Source organism: Telmatherina bonti (assembly GCF_933228915.1).
Source record: "Telmatherina bonti genome assembly, chromosome: 4".
In the NCBI taxonomy this organism is placed as follows: domain Eukaryota; kingdom Metazoa; phylum Chordata; class Actinopteri; order Atheriniformes; family Telmatherinidae; genus Telmatherina; species Telmatherina bonti.
In genome coordinates this window covers 33,252,167-33,270,614 of record NC_136622.1, presented here as the reverse complement: position 1 = coordinate 33,270,614, position 18,448 = coordinate 33,252,167, and the positions used below count along the sequence as shown (strand labels likewise).

Below are 18,448 nucleotides of genomic sequence, written 5' to 3'. Positions count from 1 at the left end.
TGAAGGAAATCGGAGGTGATTATCTTTATTATCAGCTAAGGGAGTAACCGTGGAAACAGCGACCTGTGTGTGTGAGAAAGGAAGGGGTTGGGCAGGGGATGGTTGGGGTAGGGAGCGTGGTGCGGGGGACACAAGCTGTTCCAGCAGCCTGCTGATTGGCCCTTACAAGCACCAGTAGTAATTAACATCTGCATATGCAAACGAGCGCTCTGGCTAGGGAAATTTGGCAAGCGTTGCTCACCTGCACCATGTGCCCGAAGCCAGCAGGGATGTTCGTTTAGCATCGCTGTGTGTGTGGGTGCAGACGGTGCGCACAAAATCAAATTATGCATGTTCATGACTTCATATTCATAACGTAAACCCGTTCCTGGGTGCACTTGTGTATTTTAATGCCACTGTTTATTTGCATAGCTGAAAACTACTTACGCCTGCACTTTTTGGAAGCACATTTGGTACGGATGTGTGAGGGAGTCGAATGGACGCCAGCCACACACCTTGTTGTTGTATCTGTGCGATGCTAAGGGATGAGGCCGCACAACAGGAGGCTGTCGGCGGACCCGGTGGGAGGGCCTCATTACCGCCTCAGGGAGCAGCGACAAGTCACGTCCAGAGAAGGACGCCGCGTCTGTTGAAAGGAGCATTCACAAAGTAAAGGAACAAGCCAGCAAATGATGCAAATGCACAAGTAAAACTAAAATAAAGCAGCACTTTTTTTTCCACTTTTCACAGCAACATGCTTGCACAAATCCAGAGACCAGTTTGTTTATGCGTGCATTCTGACACATTTACACACAATTAGAAATCAAATACACACTTATTGGCATAAGAAAGACTGCAGAAGGCGTCTCTGACCTGTGAATCTTGCAGGGGACTCCCAGATGTGGCTGTTGTGTTCTTGGTTTTAATGAAAGCGAGGTAGGCAAGGGGTGAAGGTGAAGGGGGCTGTGGATCATGCAGAGGAAGACAAGTCAAGCAGGGTGAAGCTCCACTATAAATAGAACAGGTGGTGTGTACTTATTTTTGACACCTGAATTCATGATTTGCCTCAGACCAACTTATCCCAGCACCTGAATCTTCCTCCTCCTCACTTCACCTCTATTCTTCCACTCATGTCCAATAACTCACTTCCTTTTAATCCATACTGACATGCAGCCAAATGCACCATTATGATGAACATGTTGAGAAAACAGCAAACGCACACTCTTATCTTATTGATCTTTTAAAAATACCCACTGCTGTTTCTCAAGTGTTCTCAAAATTACATCTTAAGACTTTCTCAAATATATCTGAAAAGAGGCAAACAGAAAAAGAAGACATTTAAGTACTTTCAAAATCAGAACGACGGGCTCTGAAGTCCTACGAGAGAGTTTCATTCTGAAATTAATACCCGTCCCATCTGAAAAATGTCTGAAATCACCCCTGGCATCCTCTTCTTCTAACTCATATTAATTATTTTAGAATTTGCCTTGTAATCCTGACTGGGAATCCCACCCAGAACGAATGGGATGTCAGCTTTACGCAACTTCTTATAAAAGCATTACAGGGCGTTAAGTCCCACATGGATTTGAATTGGTCTCAGCAGTACAGGATTAGAAGCAGCGGGGATTAGACCTTCCCTGGAGAAATACAGGGGTAAAGATGGCCAAGGGGGCTCAAGGTATAGAACACATATAGCTTGATATGTGTTCAATAACTTGGGCAGCTCAGCAGTAAAAACCAGAAAAACACCACTGCGAAACCGAGTCTGTGTTGTATAACTGCTTATCTGTCACTGTCATGTGCGTATGTGGAAGAAGGAGCTGGTATGACTGCATCAGTATATTTATTAAACAATATAAATGTTGAGAAAAGCCAACAAACTTGTAGAAATGCAGTTTTTCTTGAGTTGACACACATGTGGATAGACCTTCCACTTAATCTTCAAACTAATCATTCACTTATTTAAGGAGCTTATTCTAATACAAGACAAAGGTACAAAAAATGAAAAAATATGAGCAATTATGAGCTGATGCTTCAGTTTTTTCCTACAACTGCCTTCTGTAAAGCGGCTAACCTTGGGGGCATTTCATTGTAGCAAAGCACACTGACCCACACCTCCATTAGCAACCTAGTGGGACTGCAGACCTTGTGGCTGCAGAGAAGCTGGATAGAGCAAACAGACCTGCATGAGGATAAATGAAGCCAATCTTGCACATTGTAAGTTGCTAGCTACGAAGTTAGAAAGCAATAAATGTGGTAGCTTTCATACAAGTTTTTTTTTTTATTTTTTTTTATTTTTAAACATATTAAAGATCATCAAATTTCACTTTGTGAACTGCAAAGCAATCCAATGGAAGTGCAAACGACCAGGCAGAAATGAAATACTGAGGGAGATGGAAGAAGATATTAATCATCATCAGAGTTAGCATTAGCAGCTAGCTGTCATGTAGCAACAGTTACCATAGTGGAAAATAATAAAACAGTAGTAACTTGGTAAATTTACTTAACTGGCGTTGAATGACTTTGCACCATAAACCGTGTATAAAAGATGGACGGAGCCTTCGGTGGTAAGAAGCATAGACATCGTATATAAGATGTCTATGGTAAAAAGTGAAGCCTATGCGGAAGTGCATAAAACTGCAGTTTACCCTTCACCCGCTAGGGGCTGCAAAACAGAGCAAATCCTCATAGACTCCCATGTTAAAAAGACAAACTTCACTGCAGAAATAAACATGTTTACATCCTGGTACAAAAATCCATTTTAAGTTTAATAGGTCAGGTTTCCCTTCATGACAACTGTGTGGGGGGGGGGGGGGGGGGGGAGGGGAGTGAATTTTTTCTAAGTCGCCCATTTAAAAGTAATTTAATCTCAAAGTTCGGCATATTTAGGGGCGTGTCTTTTTGATTGACAGGTACCCAATCTCCCACTTCAAGTAAGTAGAACGTAGAACAACCGCGGCTTTTAGCCGGTTAACAATGTGACTTAGCTTTAGCCCGCTTACCTCCGTTACCTGGTTAGCTCCCGTTATCTCCGCGTTAGCTGGTTAGCTTTTTAGCTACAGAAAGCTCGGAATTCGCTCGATGTCAATCATCCACCGTGACGGTCACGGCTTCCATCTCAGCTCCACCTCTTTGCCCATATTTGTATTTTCCGGGCGAGACGACGCGCATGACGCTGCCAACATGGCGATGGTAGGAACCGCCCGCCGAGCTTCAATTCAGCTCTTCAGAAACCTATATGTGACGTCAGGGAGGCCACGTCCATCTCAGTCTATGCTTTGCACCTTTGCACACAAAACCACTTTATGACGCTCTCTCGTGCCACTTCTGAGGGGTTGCTGCTTGCAGAATGATCAGGTCTCTGCTGGAAGCTCCTTCAGAGCCTGTCAGTGTGGCTGTCAGAATCAGCTGTGCAGCACAGTTGATGGGATTTGTGAAGTACCCCACTGCTGGAACTCTGTCCAGATTACAACCGTTTAAAAAAAAAAAAAAAAAAAAAGCTTAGTCTTGTCCTCCATGAAAACATCTCACAGAGTTGATTATGGCAAAGGACCCAGACTGCGCACTTTTTATTTTAAAAAATTCCAAACAACTTTTTTTGAATCTCTTCCTTAACATATGTAAACAGAGCGTGTCTGTCGTTCACCGTGCTTTAAAAAAAAAAAAAAAAAAAAATCCCATGTATGCTAGCAGCTAACTTTTACAGGGATTGGGCGTCATAACTTTATTACTCGGCAGGCGCCATGTTGGAGACTTGATTAGCTGCTGCTCATTGGACCACTGTGCACTGTGTCCAGACTTTACTGTCACGTCTTATTTGCGATTATTATTTTGCATTATTCTCTCAACCAAGGTAAACCACTGCTTCTGTGTTTTGGGGTGCAACAGTGCCAAATTTCTTTCTTGTTTGGAGGCGCTATTTCTGAGATAACAAAATTAAAGGCTCGTTTGTAAGATAAGACGACCAAACAAAACGTCAACGTGACCGCCACGTCCCATAATGCAACGCAACGCCAAAACAATAGCTGAAGTGATGCACAATAATGATACAATTTAATGAGCTAAACTTTTTAAATCAAACCTCAAAATATTTTCACAATGGCAAAATAAATGCAATGATTATGTACAGACATCATGTTTCTGTTATCCCCCAAGAATGCTAGCAGCTAACTAACTTCTATAGCAAGAGCAGCAGTGGCCAGACATTATAGCTTCAGATGATTAGTTTAGAAGGATTAAAAATATCAAAATGTAGTGATCATCAAAATATGTTACCATAATCTTTACACCGTGTGTAAAATATACAGCTAGGAGTTGTACTAATACAGTTTTGTTTGAACTCTAATAGCTTAGCATGCTAATTAGCTCACATAACAGTTATATCTTGCTGCCTTTTTCTCAATATGATGCAAGTTTGTGGATAAACAACTTATTGCACTAATCCACCCAAAAACCAGACTACTAAAATACAGCCAAGAGTCGGTTCCAAACATATTGTACAAAATCAAAATTCTGAAAACACTCCTTGTAACCCTCTGAGATAATCAATGGGAGGCTGAATAATTCCTGCATGTTCGCACTCAATAGGGCTCAAATGAACCTATACTTATTCCTTATTCTCCATGTTTATTGTGAAAACATTAAATTGTAAATGCATATTTGTTCTATTGAATTCCCAAAGCAAAGCATTTCACAGCTATTGCTTATCCGTGGAAAGTCATTATTTTCAAACTAGTTTGAGATGCACTTACCATGGCGAAGCTCAATCAATAGTACTGCAGTCATTTTATTTGCAAGCTACTGGTGGACATGATTATATGCACTTTTAAATGTGTTTATAGATTTTATGTTGCTCAGATTCTAGTTTTTGCAGTGTATTTTTTAATGCATTTTTCTATTATTATGATGCTTTTATGACCTCATCTTTATTCTTATTTCATGGCCAAAAACAAAACAAAACAAAACAACAAACCCACAACCATTTACCAAACTTGACAAAGTCTGTGCAGAGAGTTTAGCCACCCTTACAAGTATGATTATCTCAAAGTTAAGCGATAGATTGCCTTTAGTGCTCCACTCGTACCAACTTGCCTCTCCTCGTCTTTCATTTAAAAGGTTTACAACATCCTGTCACTGTTAAGGAACATAAATCATTTGGAGGCCTGGTCTGCATGTAGGTTCAGCAGATCATCTTGATGGTTGGTGTTTCAGTCAGTTCTCTCTTCCAGAAGCGTAGGACAGTGTTCGATGCTCTGAGCCAGCATGGAAAACTAAATATGCACTTCACAATAAAAGTGGCCTTAAAGGAAACCCTTCAGTCTCTGCGACGTTGTTTACATAAAGCAACTTTGTGTTCATTGGAAACCTGGGGTGCCAGACAGCTGCAATTTGCATTTAAAATCTTTCTTTGTGCCTTCACACTGTCAAATCTAAACACAGGCTCTTGAATACACCAATCAACCATAACATTAAACAAAAGGCAGGTACAGTGAAAGCACTTCTGCATCCTGGCATTCACATGGTTGCTGCTTTCACACTTTCCACCCACATAAATATTTCTGAAGACCAGACCCTCTGCCTACGAAGATTCAAAGAACATGACAGTCGGCATGCTTGTTGATGCCAGGCAGTTTGGTCGTAGTGTTGCAGAAACTGCTGATCGGCTGGGATTTACACTAGAGGGGTCGGTTGGGCTCTTGGGGCCGTGAGTGACTGGTGCCCAGCAGAGTTTGCCAGTCTCAGCCCACTGGGACCTGTGCCCTCTGAATGCAGGGGGAGCTCTGGCTGGGGCCTTCCTCTGCTGCTCTGAGCAACCTTAAAAGATGTTAAGATTTCATTGTTTTTAATCCATTAAAAACAACATTATTAATAAAAAAAAAAAAAAAAAAAAAGGAAAACAATAAAACAAACGTGAAAACAGATTTAGGTTCTATGCAATTTTTAACCAGCAAAGTTTATTTATATATAACAACAGTACAAAGTGAATCCTTGGCTTGCAAAATAGGTGTGCTTCATATTTACAATAGGTACACAATAATATATTATAATAACAAAATCAAAGCAAATAAAAAAAAACAAGAGAACAACCTTTTTAAATACTTTAAGTTTCTTACAATTTTCACAACACTTTTATAAAACAAAAACAGACAGCCATTATTATTATCATCATCATCGTCGTCATCATCATTGCCAGTAATTACTATTTTACAGTACTCCAGTGTCTACAAAGAGTTTGTTTACAATGTGTTTAAAATGGAAGGATACTCATTTTATATTGAGTGTATTACATTAATCGGGATTTCAGTTCCTCTGTCTGACGCTGCAAAGCAACACAAACAAACAGAAGATGCGAGGAAAAGCTTTGATTTGGATGAGGAATGTCGAGCCAGTCCAAACCAAAACGTCTGCTTGGCAACATGTTTCACCGGAAGGAAAAAACAAAAGTGCATGAAGCAACTACAATGAGGAACCGGCTTCATCTGGAATGAAGTAGCGTTCATGAGCATCTCTCCAAATATCACACAGCTGGCAGGGAAAAGACATTCTGCACTGCAGAAAGAAACCTTCCTCTCCGTTAAACTTAATTAAAAAGGTTTTGAGAAATAGGTGTGCAGCATGAAAACACATGCAGGAGATCGTTTCCAAACAACAACAAAAAATTTCTTACACAAAAAAGGTGCATTCAGCCATGATTTAAGACACCGAAGAATCACCGAAAACTAAATTTGGCGCGGATCGATATGGAATAACAGGCAAAACTAAAGCACGAATGAAAACGCATGCAAAGACTTCACTCTAGACAAAGAGAAACATCCTGATATAAATCCTCTCTGAGAGAAAAACAAAACAAATCAAAACCTTTCTTAACCAGTGTGTGTGCGCCTGATTTTGTTCATCACACTCCTGCATACAGGGGGACTCATCTAACAGCTGGAAGGACTCTATTAAACACAAAGATTCATTCCTTGGAAGAGGAAAAGGCATTAAGGTCCTGTTATAATGACGAAAAAGCATTACTCCAAACAAGCAATGTGAGGTATGAGGAGGATACAATTCTATTCGCTGAAACTGGGAAGACACCTTAATCAACAGGAAGATGCTTTATGTTTTGCTTATGTACTGTGTATGTGCATTGCTGTGTACCTATAGATGGTTATTACAAGATCAGGGAGCAAAAAGATACAGAAATGCACTGCGCCACCATTTCATGTCTTCACTGTGTCATGCTTTGTTCCTAAAAGTTTTTGTTTCTTTAAACACGTTACCCGACACGCCTAAAAACTGCCCCTTGGGGAGAAATAGTGGTTTTTAATTTAAACTGCAATCCCACAAAATGCAAAAGAAGACCAAAGCTGGAGACATTTTTCTCACTGAATTCCAATTGATAGTCTAAAGATATCTTTATTATAATCTTTTTTGGGAGAAAAGAGTGTTATATTTTTGCAGGAATTGGTTTGAAACTAACAGAATAAGAAGTGCGAGCAGCTCTGTCAGATTCTTTTTTCTTTAATTGGGAAGGTTCTTCTTCCCTCTCCACCAGCAAAAGGTCAGTTGTGTTGCAGAAGATGCCCAGAGGGAAGAATGTGAGACAAAAATACTACATTAAATAAGCTGCAGGTCTATTTTGTTGTTCTAGAGACAACTACAAGTTAGTTTTAAGGTCCGATTCAAATGCAGAGGCGTGATGTTCATTTCCAAAAAAGTTTGGTGCGAGTCACCCTTTCCGAGGATATCATTATCACTTGTGTTTACTGCAAATAAACATTCATAAAGCTACTTGATACAAAGTCAGAATGATGAGAAAAGGTCCCCAGTTTTTATTCTTTCTGAGTGGGTAATGTGCTTCTTCTGTTAGCAGATGCTCAAACTCACTTCTGCCCTCTCTGGCCGCAGACAGTAACAGCATGTCAATCCTCACCTCACCCGACATTTCTCCTCGCCTGTTAGTTTGATGTTTTCTCCTGATCGCACTGTGCACACGACTGACTCAGATCAAAGAGTAGCTTCAAAGCTGGAGCAGGAAACCAGAGCTAAAGGGGTTCTCTCTCTTTCTAGCCCTCCATCGCTCCTCATTTCTCGACACTTCTCTTCAAACAGCTCGGGCGAGCTGAGTGCTGCGTGAGGCAATGTCTGCCTTAGCCAGGCCGTACCCTCTTCCCCTTTTCGTTTTGCTTTATCTCAGTTCTCAGCCGAGTGTCGGTGCCACATATAAGAGACAAACCCAATGGACTCTGCAGTACTGAAAGGACCAGGCCCTGGCTGACAACTAATAAGATCGGGGATCCTAAGCGGGTGGGTATCTAAGGCCACAGAGAAAAGAAGCACCTTTCGTCTGCCTTCTCTATGCTCTCAACACACACAACTGCAATAAACTATAGAAACAAGCTATTTTCAAGTACTTGATATAAACAGCAAGCAAACATATGTCTTGGAAGAAAATAAAATCACCAATCCACAGGATGGAATCTAGAGTTTGTTGGCATCCAGCTAAGGTCTGGACGCTAGCATCAGCCTTTTAGCTAGTGACAGTTTGGTTTTAAGTCAGGAGATGCATCCTCGGTTCCCCTTTCCCCTGTTTCGGTTTCGTACCTTTGACGCCTTTGCAAACTCACCATTCCAGTTTCATCAAGCTTCAACCTCACCCGGCTGTTCAGTAAAAAATATGTCCTCCATAAAGCATAAACCGATTGTGACACGTTAATGAACGGGTGGAAACACAAGGATCTTTTGGCACTTAGTCTAAATCCTTATTACCTAGACTAAAATCATAAATCCATACATAACACTTGGATAGGATCTCCCTTTTAGTACAATAACATCTCAACTGGCCATCTTAAGTCGACATGACTTATTGGCACTTGATAAAACCAAAGATGGACGGTTGAACTTTTTTTTTTAAGTGCATGCAGTACAAATAAACTTCTCTATACGCACATGGGAGGCCGTTTATAGCCGTTTAGGCCAACAGAAGCCAGAATCTGTCACTGGAGGCACAATGCAGATGCAGACTCTTCTGGCAGAAACTGTTGGACCTGCGTAAGTTGGAAGGATTGGGACCAGGACAGACACAAGTAAGAGGACACTCTACTGCAACTACCTGCGTAGCTCAGCTCAACTGAACATACGTCATTGGCAAAACCCAAAAAGACATAAAAAAGAGGTACATTCACAGACACCGATTGGCAATTATCATGTGGTACATACACAGAGGACCGAAGTGCTGCAGGAAAGCTGGGAACACCAGAGTGATGCGGATTCGTAGTCACCTCCTAAATGCACAGTAAATTTAATCTCCATCATCCACAGTTTAGGTGCAAGCATGCTGGCTGAACTGTGGCCATCACAAGCTGAATCCCACCAACTCCACCACCATGGTTTCCCATACACTCCAGATTAAATATAAAGCAGGATTTAGTGTCATGTGAAGCGTTAGTCCAGGAAGGGAAGGAGTGAGCGATGACACGGACCAAGCTGCCCAGATGTGTGACACTCTTTACATGTTTATACAAAAAAAGAAAAACAATGTTGTTTGGATGCTTGTCGGACATTTTTAACTGCAACTGAGAGAATTTAAACGTACAGAGTAGAAAAATAAAATCTCAGCTGTCCGAGGTGAGATCTGCCCTTTGTCTGTTTTTTTTTCCCCCTATTCTCCATTTCACACTCGGATGTGAGCTGCAACTTAGCAGAGACTAAATCTGTTTCTCCATTTGCTCTCGCAGTCTTCAATATGACACACACTCATGCACACCCACTCATGTGAACACCCACACCTCCTACAACTTTCTACCAAACTGAGAAAAAGAAACCGACAAACAAACTACAGTAACAAACCAAAGCCATGTTGTTGATCTCTTAGCAAAGGTCTCCTACGTCTACCATCATCAGTTCCAGCAGCAAAGCCTCTGTTTCAGTCTGGGGGAGGGGAGCCTTCGCTGGCACCATCATGAAAAGAGGTGGGAGAATTACAAACTAAAGGAGTTTTATGTTTGTCCGGCTGTAGGTACAAAGGTCCCAGGCCTGGTTTGGTGGCTGCAGTTCCCACGATGAGAGGTAAGCAAGGACCTTTTTTCTCCGGAGGTCCTGTAGAGACTGTGGTCCCGTCTTTTTTTTCTCCACTTTCTATTTAAGGAGGGGTCACCCTCAGCTCTCCAGAGACATGGCAGAGATGAGCTGCTCCACCTTGTAGGACAACCTCTGCTTCCTCGCCTGCTCGTCCTGCTCCAGCGCCGCAGTGATCTGTGCAAAACAAAGAAAACTGTGGTCAAATACCAGCTGCAAAAATACATGGCATGACTTAAATAGAGATATCTGCTATTAAATGTCATCGTGGAGTTATTTCTTGGCTTTAATTTGGACATCACATGAAAGAAGAGGGAATGTATTGCACTGATGTCTCCGTCTTTGAACACATACAGAAATATTTGTGCATCAGTCCCTTTTTGTTTCATCTTCTGAGCTCCATCTTTTAAATTTGGCATTTGTCAAGGTGGGTTCAAAAGGCATTCAGACAGGCTATCCTCTTCGTTCTCTCATCTCACGTCTGCCTTGTCAGGATGCATCTGTGTCTGCGTGACACCAACATACATAGAAAGGGCTCTTCACACTAATAGAAACCGAAACACTAATGCCTTCATTTCCTTTGATATGGATCCCAATGTTGAAATGCTGCAGCCCGACATGGTGTCTGAATTGCTGCTGTGCATCTGTTTGCTCTGGCAGACTGCGGCAAATTGCTTCGTTTTTCTAAATAATTTATATTTTAGACAAAATAATTAATGGCAGAATCTTATGCGACATGTAACTCACCATATCCTGAGCTAAGACAAATAAATGATGAATTTGGGGTAAAGTGTCAACTACACTGTTCCAGTCATTCATGTTTAGTTACTTAAAATGACTTTTTAAAGAAAATCTCTCGTTTATTGTTTTTCAGGCTCAATTGTTGAAATGAGTAGCGTGATTACCCAGCAGTGACTGTTTCCAGTTATAAACTAAGACAAATAGAGAGCTAGCTAAACACTTTACATATGACCTCTAGCCACGCCCCCATTAACCCGCCTCCGGCTAACTGAACCTGCCCTCTATAGGTGCATCCTACTCCTGAGAGGGGCGTGGACAGGCACTGCTCATGAATATGTAAAAGACACAGAAACAAGGCGGTTCTCAGCAGAGTCACTACAGACACTTTCGGAATAGCTGAAATTAAGGACCAAAGCTGAATTTGGTGTAAAAGACTTAAAAATATGCTGTTAAATCTCTGACACCCAAAATAAACTGTTGAAAAAAAATGTGTAATATTACGCCTTTAAGGACTATTGTATTGATTAGTTCCAAGACTTATAGTATTAAATTTAGTACAACACATGCAAACTCGTTATTATTAGTATTTATAGATTAAGGCATCAATGAATCAGACAAAAACAGAGTGTAAGACCTGCTGTCTTTACCATTTCACCTTTCAGATATAAACTTTAGAAAAGAACAGCAGCTTGTGGAACTGAATATGGGGCTGTATGATGACGTAGTGGTTAGCCCTGCGGCCTCACAGGTTGTTGGTTTGAGCCTCAGCTGCGGGAGTTTTAAAGAACGTGGCCTTTTTGTGTGAAACTTGCATGTCCTCCCCATGTATGCATGAGTTCTCTCAAGGTACTCCGTACCCCCCCATAAGACATGCGTTAGGTTAATTGTTATATTTAATGTGACTTACATGTAAGTCGCCTTGCATAAAAGCGTCTGTAGCAACTGTAGAATAAAATATTTCTACTGATAAGTCAGTAAAAACTCCACTGAAGCAAAGACTAACGGAGTCTCTTTCACCGAGGAAAGCGGTGGTGTGCACCGTTGCTCAAATCTGCCATAAACTTGAAGGATTTTCATTTAAATACAAGTTTCCATTAGAGCATAATTAGAACATATTAAGGCAATCAAGGTTGCTTTCATGAAAAATTCCCTGAGCAGGACGTTTACTGCTTATGCACAGCTAACTGGAACGTAGCAGGAGACAAGTGCTTCCGAAATGACTGAAGTCCTGAATACATTAAGCCAAACTTAAAGTCAAATTAAAATGCACATAAAATTGAAATGTCTATTTTCATGCTTTCCGTTTTGACATCACATCTCCGATGATGCTGACAAATAGACTGCTGCTCTAAACTGGTTTAACAGCGTGTACTGTCTGGACAAAATAGCATGGCGGTCCTTTTATTTGCTGCTGGATCTGATGAAGTACAAAGTATCTGTCTGCCCGCCGACCATCTTCCACTCATCTGCTTAAGTGCTCTTAAAGGCTGGCAGCTACAGTCATAACGTATCCTCCTCCTCGTCAGGCCCGATTGCAATCTATTATTAATCTGTAGCCCTTTATTCAGGTGCAGCTCCCACCACCGTCTCCCAAATCCATTTAAGTAGGCTGCAGCTCTGGCCTGGTTAGCCTGACACACGGCTCTTTGTGAGGAGATGAGCAAGAATGAACAACCATTAATGGTGCAGGATGATTTTTTTCCTTTTTTAATCTGCACTCTGTTGGATTCTGCAAGACTCGTGGCAGACGTGGCGTGAATGTACGTAAAATGCATCTGCAAATGTCTCAAAGAGTGTCTGCGTCAGACAATCATCTGCAGAGGCAGAGCTCGTATGAGAGCCACAGAGAGCAAAGGCGGAGCTGAGTGGATAATGAGTAAAAAGAGAGAAAGTACAAGGAGGGAGAGAGAGAGAGACAATAAGAGACAGGAAGAGGAAAAAGGGAGCGATGCTGTGATCGAATGTAAAGGTCAGGCTAAAGCTTCCCAAAGGAGGCGCTGACATTAGAACCACAATGTCTCCATAAATGCTCCCTCTTTCCATTTCTCACCCGTCTTCCTCCCTCCTTTCATACACTTCCTGTGATCTGAGAGAGTGTGTGTGTATCGGCTGGGATTCTGCTCGTGCTGTATGGAACATATCGCCCACTCTGAATCCATCAGAGAGGCACAATGACGGTGCAGCATGCGGAGAGCTTGCAGACATTAACGTCCCTTCCATAAAATGATACGCTGCCATGTTGAACCGAGGTGTCTCCACAGGTCTAGACTTTTGGGGAAACCTGCTGAGGACTCAGAGCTGACCTCGCTAACTTTATCATGAACAGGACAGCTTCACAATGGCATGACATGTGGACATTGAAGTGCGAAGCAAATTCACGGCACGCCTTTTGTGCAAATGACGCTGGCGGTCTGTCTGTAATTAGTGGCAGATTTATGGCGGCAGCAGCTGATTGTGCAATCAGTGCTCAGGACTGCCCTCCAGGTAAATCTGCAAGTGAATGAGCAGCTCAGTGGCGGGATCCGACTGAGCTGCATGTTCGTATAGTCAGGAATGATGATTCAACCCCCAAATACGCAATGCACCCACCTCAGCAAAATGTTACTCCAATCTATTTGTAGAAGAGACAGGATTTATTTTAATTCAGTATAACAGAATAGGAGCACAAATACTCAGGTAATTAAAAAAACAAACACTTTTCCCCCCTTTTCTCTTTTGCTTGAGGTAAAAACAGTAATTAGAATAATATATAATTACAGCTCTATTTTTTCAACTAGTTATGTGTCCTATCTTACTTTTCACAGCAACTCAGAAGAAGCTGTTATTTACCAAAACATGCTTTTTGTTTTTAAATAAAAACACCCACTGGAATTCTACTGGAAATTCCTGTTTTTTTTCCCTCTTGGTAAAAAACTTGCCGGCAAAATGTGTGATCAACAACACTATTTGCGTAATTCGCACAGAAACGGATGAGTACGTTAAAGCATTCATTTCAGCCTTGTGTCCTTTTACAAAGCATTTAATTACAGAAAATACAGTTTCATACAACGTGTCTCTGAGCTGCAGCAGCAAAACAAGCCACTGTTGGTAAACCAGTGGTCAGATAGTCCTTTGCTAACAGCAGGACACAATGGGAGAACTGGTTACTTCAGCAGATATACACTCACTAGCCATGTTATTAGGTCCACCTTACCAGTATCAGGACACCATTTTTTCTGCAGGACTCTATTAACCATTGGCATCATAGATTTATCAAGGTGATTAATACATTCCTCAGAGACATTGCTCCATATTGACATGAAACATCATGCAGTTCCACCACATCATGATGAGAATCTCCCGTTCCACCTCATCACCATGAGAATCTCCCGTTCCACCTCATCATGATGAGACTCTCCCGTTCCACCTCATCATGATGAGAATCTCCCGTTCCACCACATCATGATGAGAATCTCCCGTTCCACCTCATCATGATGAGAATCTCCCGTTCCACCTCATCATGATGAGAATCTCCCGTTCCACCTCATCATGATGAGAATCTCCCGTTCCACCTCATCACGATGAGAATCTCCCGTTCCACCACATCATGATGAGAATCTCCCGTTCCACCTCATCACCATGAGAATCTCCCGTTCCACCTCATCATGATGAGACTCTCCCGTTCCACCTCATCATGATGAGAATCTCCCGTTCCACATCATCATGATGAGAATCTCCCGTTCCACCTCATCACCATGAGAATCTCCCGTTCCACCTCATCACCATGAGAATCTCCCGTTCCACCTCATCATGATGAGACTCTCCCGTTCCACCTCATCACCATGAGAATCTCCCGTTCCACCTCATCACCATGAGAATCTCCCGTTCCACCTCATCACCATGAGAATCTCCCGTTCCACCTCATCATGATGAGACTCTCCCGTTCCACCTCATCATGATGAGAATCTCCTGTTCCACCTCATCACCATGAGAATCTCCCGTTCCACCTCATCATGATGAGACTCTCCCGTTCCACCACATCATGATGAGAATCTCCTGTTCCACCTCATCACCATGAGAATCTCCCGTTCCACCTCATCACCATGAGAATCTCCCGTTCCACCTCATCATGATGAGAATCTCCCGTTCCACCTCATCACCATGAGAATCTCCCGTTCCACCTCATCACCATGAGAATCTCCCGTTCCACCTCATCACCATGAGAATCTCCCGTTCCACCTCATCATGATGAGAATCTCCCGTTCCACCTCATCATGATGAGAATCTCCTGTTCCACCTCATCACCATGAGAATCTCCCGTTCCACCTCATCATGATGAGAATCTCCCGTTCCACCTCATCACCATGAGAATCTCCCGTTCCACGTCATCACCATGAGAATCTCCCGTTCCACCACATCATGATGAGACTCTCCTGTTCCACCTCATCACCATGAGAATCTCCCGTTCCACCTCATCATGATGAGACTCTCCCGTTCCACCACATCATGATGAGAATCTCCTGTTCCACCTCATCACCATGAGAATCTCCCGTTCCACCTCATCACCATGAGAATCTCCCGTTCCACCTCATCATGATGAGAATCTCCCGTTCCACCTCATCACCATGAGAATCTCCCGTTCCACCTCATCACCATGAGAATCTCCCGTTCCACCTCATCACCATGAGAATCTCCCGTTCCACCTCATCATGATGAGAATCTCCCGTTCCACCTCATCATGATGAGAATCTCCCGTTCCACGTCATCACCATGAGAATCTCCCGTTCCACCACATCATGATGAGAATCTCCCGTTCCACCTCATCACCATGAGAATCTCCCGTTCCACGTCATCACCATGAGAATCTCCCGTTCCACCACATCATGATGAGAATCTCCCGTTCCACCTCATCATGATGAGAATCTCCTGTTCCACGTCATCACCATGAGAATCTCCCGTTCCACCTCATCACGATGAGAATCTCCCGTTCCACCTCATCATGATGAGAATCTCCCATTCCACCTCATCACCATGAGAATCTCCCGTTCCACATCATCACCATGAGAATCTCCCGTTCCACCTCATCATGATGAGAATCTCCCGTTCCACCTCATCACCATGAGAATCTCCCGTTCCACGTCATCACCATGAGAATCTCCCGTTCCACCACATCATGATGAGAATCTCCCGTTCCACCTCATCATGATGAGAATCTCCTGTTCCACGTCATCACCATGAGAATCTCCCGTTCCACCTCATCACGATGAGAATCTCCCGTTCCACCTCATCATGATGAGAATCTCCCATTCCACCTCATCACCATGAGAATCTCCCGTTCCACATCATCACCATGAGAATCTCCTGTTCCACCTCATCATGATGAGAATCTCCCGTTCCACCTCATCATGATGAGAATCTCCCGTTCCACCTCATCATGATGAGAATCTCCCGTTCCACCTCATCACCATGAGAATCTCCCGTTCCACCTCATCATGATGAGACTCTCCCGTTCCACCTCATCATGATGAGAATCTCCTGTTCCACGTCATCACCATGAGAATCTCCCGTTCCACCACATCATGATGAGAATCTCCCGTTCCACCTCATCATGATGAGACTCTCCCATTCCACCTCATCATGATGAGAATCTCCTGTTCCACCTCATCATGATGAGAATCTCCCGTTCCACCTCATCATGATGAGAATCTCCCGTTCCACCTCATCACCATGAGAATCTCCCGTTCCACCTCATCATGATGAGAATCTCCCGTTCCACCTCATCACCATGAGAATCTCCCATTCCACCTCATCATGATGAGACTCTCCCGTTCCACCTCATCATGATGAGAATCTCCTGTTCCACGTCATCACCATGAGACTCTCCCGTTCCACCACATCATGATGAGAATCTTGCGTTCCACCTCATCCTGATGAGAATCTCCCGTTCCACCGCATCCCAAAGCTGCTCTGCTGGATGTGGATCTGGTGACTGTGGAAGCAACTGGAGTACGGTGAAACTTTCTATTTTTATTTTTGTTTACTTTCTAAACCAAAACAACTTAATGTCATGCTACAAAAAAGATACTCGGCTGGAAGTTTCCATCAGAAGATGCTACGCTGTGCTCATGAAGGGATGGACATGGTCAGCAGCAGGACTCAGGTAGGCTGTGCTGGTTAAACCATGTCATGTTAGAGCTAAGGGGAACAAAATGGGGCAAATTCCACATAATTCCACTTCCAGCTATAACATTTGGTCGCATTGACAGGATGGATCCATGTTGTCATGATGTTTCCAGCAGATCCTGATCCTACCCTGTGGATGTGGAGCTGAACTGGAGACTCATCAGACCAGCAACGTTTCTCCATCTTCTATTGTCCAGTTCTGGTGAGTCTGTGTGAATTGTAGCCTCAGTTTCCTGTTCTTACTGACAGGAGGGAACCCGCTGTGGTCTTCCACGGTAGACTGGTTAGTATACTGGTTATCTATTTGGTTATCTATATCTATTTAACTATTTGGCTTCCTGTTGTCTTTCTATCATCTCCAACCAGTCTGCTTTTTATCCTCTGTCTTGTTCCAGACAACTGCAGCTCGCTGGATATTTTCTCCTCTCCAGACCTTCTCTGTGAACCCTACAGAAGGTTGTGGGTGAAAATCCCAATAGATATATAATAGTTTCTGACCAGATTCCAAGTCTCTTAAATCTCCATTTCATCCTCATTCTGAAGCTCAGTTTGATCTTCATCATGTTGTTTTGACCATGTCTACATGGCTACATGTCTACATGTCTACATGGCTAAGGGCATCAAGTTGCTGCCGTGTGATTGGCTAATTAGCTAATTCTGCAAACACAGATTGAACATATGGACCTAATAAATGCACGGTGAGTGGATTTATCTGTATCACCAGTTTCTTTTCCATATTTAGGCTCCCAATAAACATTTAATCTCAGTTGCTTTTTCCTCAGATACAGAGTGCATATTCTGCTCATAGATAAGCCTGAACTGAAGAAGCTCAGTTTGTGCTTCTGCAGAGATTCTCCACCTGATTGCTTCAACACCGTCAGTCATATTTAAGACGCATTACACCAGTCTGACGCCAGTGCTTTCTGGGGAAACTCAGGAGCACATTTGACAGGAAATAATAAACTTTTCACCAGTTTGATATTTTCTGAATTGGTTTAAAGCTTTTTTTTATGCTAAGGAACACTCCTCCTGTCACTTCTTAGCAGCAAAGCTGTAGAAGAATACATGAATTGTGTTTCGTTCAGTGAGTTTGCTGAAATAATCACATCAACATGTGATTAGAAGAATATCTATTTGTATTGATAAGCAATTGGAAATATAAGCACTAATACGGCCAGTCTGTAAAGGTGAAATAGTGGAGGGAAAATCGCTCTTCTCTGATGGGAAAAGAGGAAAGAAAACAAGCAAAAATAAAAAGCATGATCGTACCGTTTTGTCTCCAGGTTTCACTTACCTCCTCACTGTACTTGCTAACATAAGAGTAGATCTCATTGAGAGCACTGAGCATGTTGAACTCCGTGGAGTGGAGTCTGGCCTGTTCTGCCAAATAGGCATTCATGTCCTGGTCACTAATGGCTGGCAGCCGGTTGATGTCAGCGTAATACCTGGCAAAGCAGAGAGGATAAAACCTTTTAGACCACTCACTGAGTCGGTGTCATAATTT

At 42.7% G+C, this 18,448-nt stretch overlaps 2 protein-coding genes across 3 annotated transcripts in view; both read right to left on the bottom strand.

The window, feature by feature from the left end:
* cd34 (CD34 molecule) overlaps window positions 1–2,082 on the bottom strand; it is a 36,172-nt gene extending 34,090 nt beyond the window's left edge. The window contains exons 1-2 of one of the 2 annotated variants that reach the window (XM_079239450.1): window positions 853–2,082; window positions 495–625 (exon numbers count right to left, since the gene is read on the bottom strand). The gene's annotated coding sequence lies outside the window, so the exon portion shown is untranslated. The remainder of the gene's footprint in view (window positions 1–494; window positions 626–852) is intronic. The other variant, XM_079239451.1, reaches the window with a different exon arrangement.
* An 8,040-nt stretch (window positions 2,083–10,122) lies between these two features.
* plxna2 (plexin A2) overlaps window positions 10,123–18,448 on the bottom strand; it is a gene marked incomplete at both ends in the record, with an annotated part of 193,455 nt that continues 185,129 nt past the window's right edge. Inside the window, 2 exons of the mRNA XM_079239812.1 lie at window positions 10,123–10,218; window positions 18,239–18,389. Of these exons, the coding sequence (XP_079095938.1) occupies window positions 10,123–10,218; window positions 18,239–18,389 (247 nt within the window). The remainder of the gene's footprint in view (window positions 10,219–18,238; window positions 18,390–18,448) is intronic.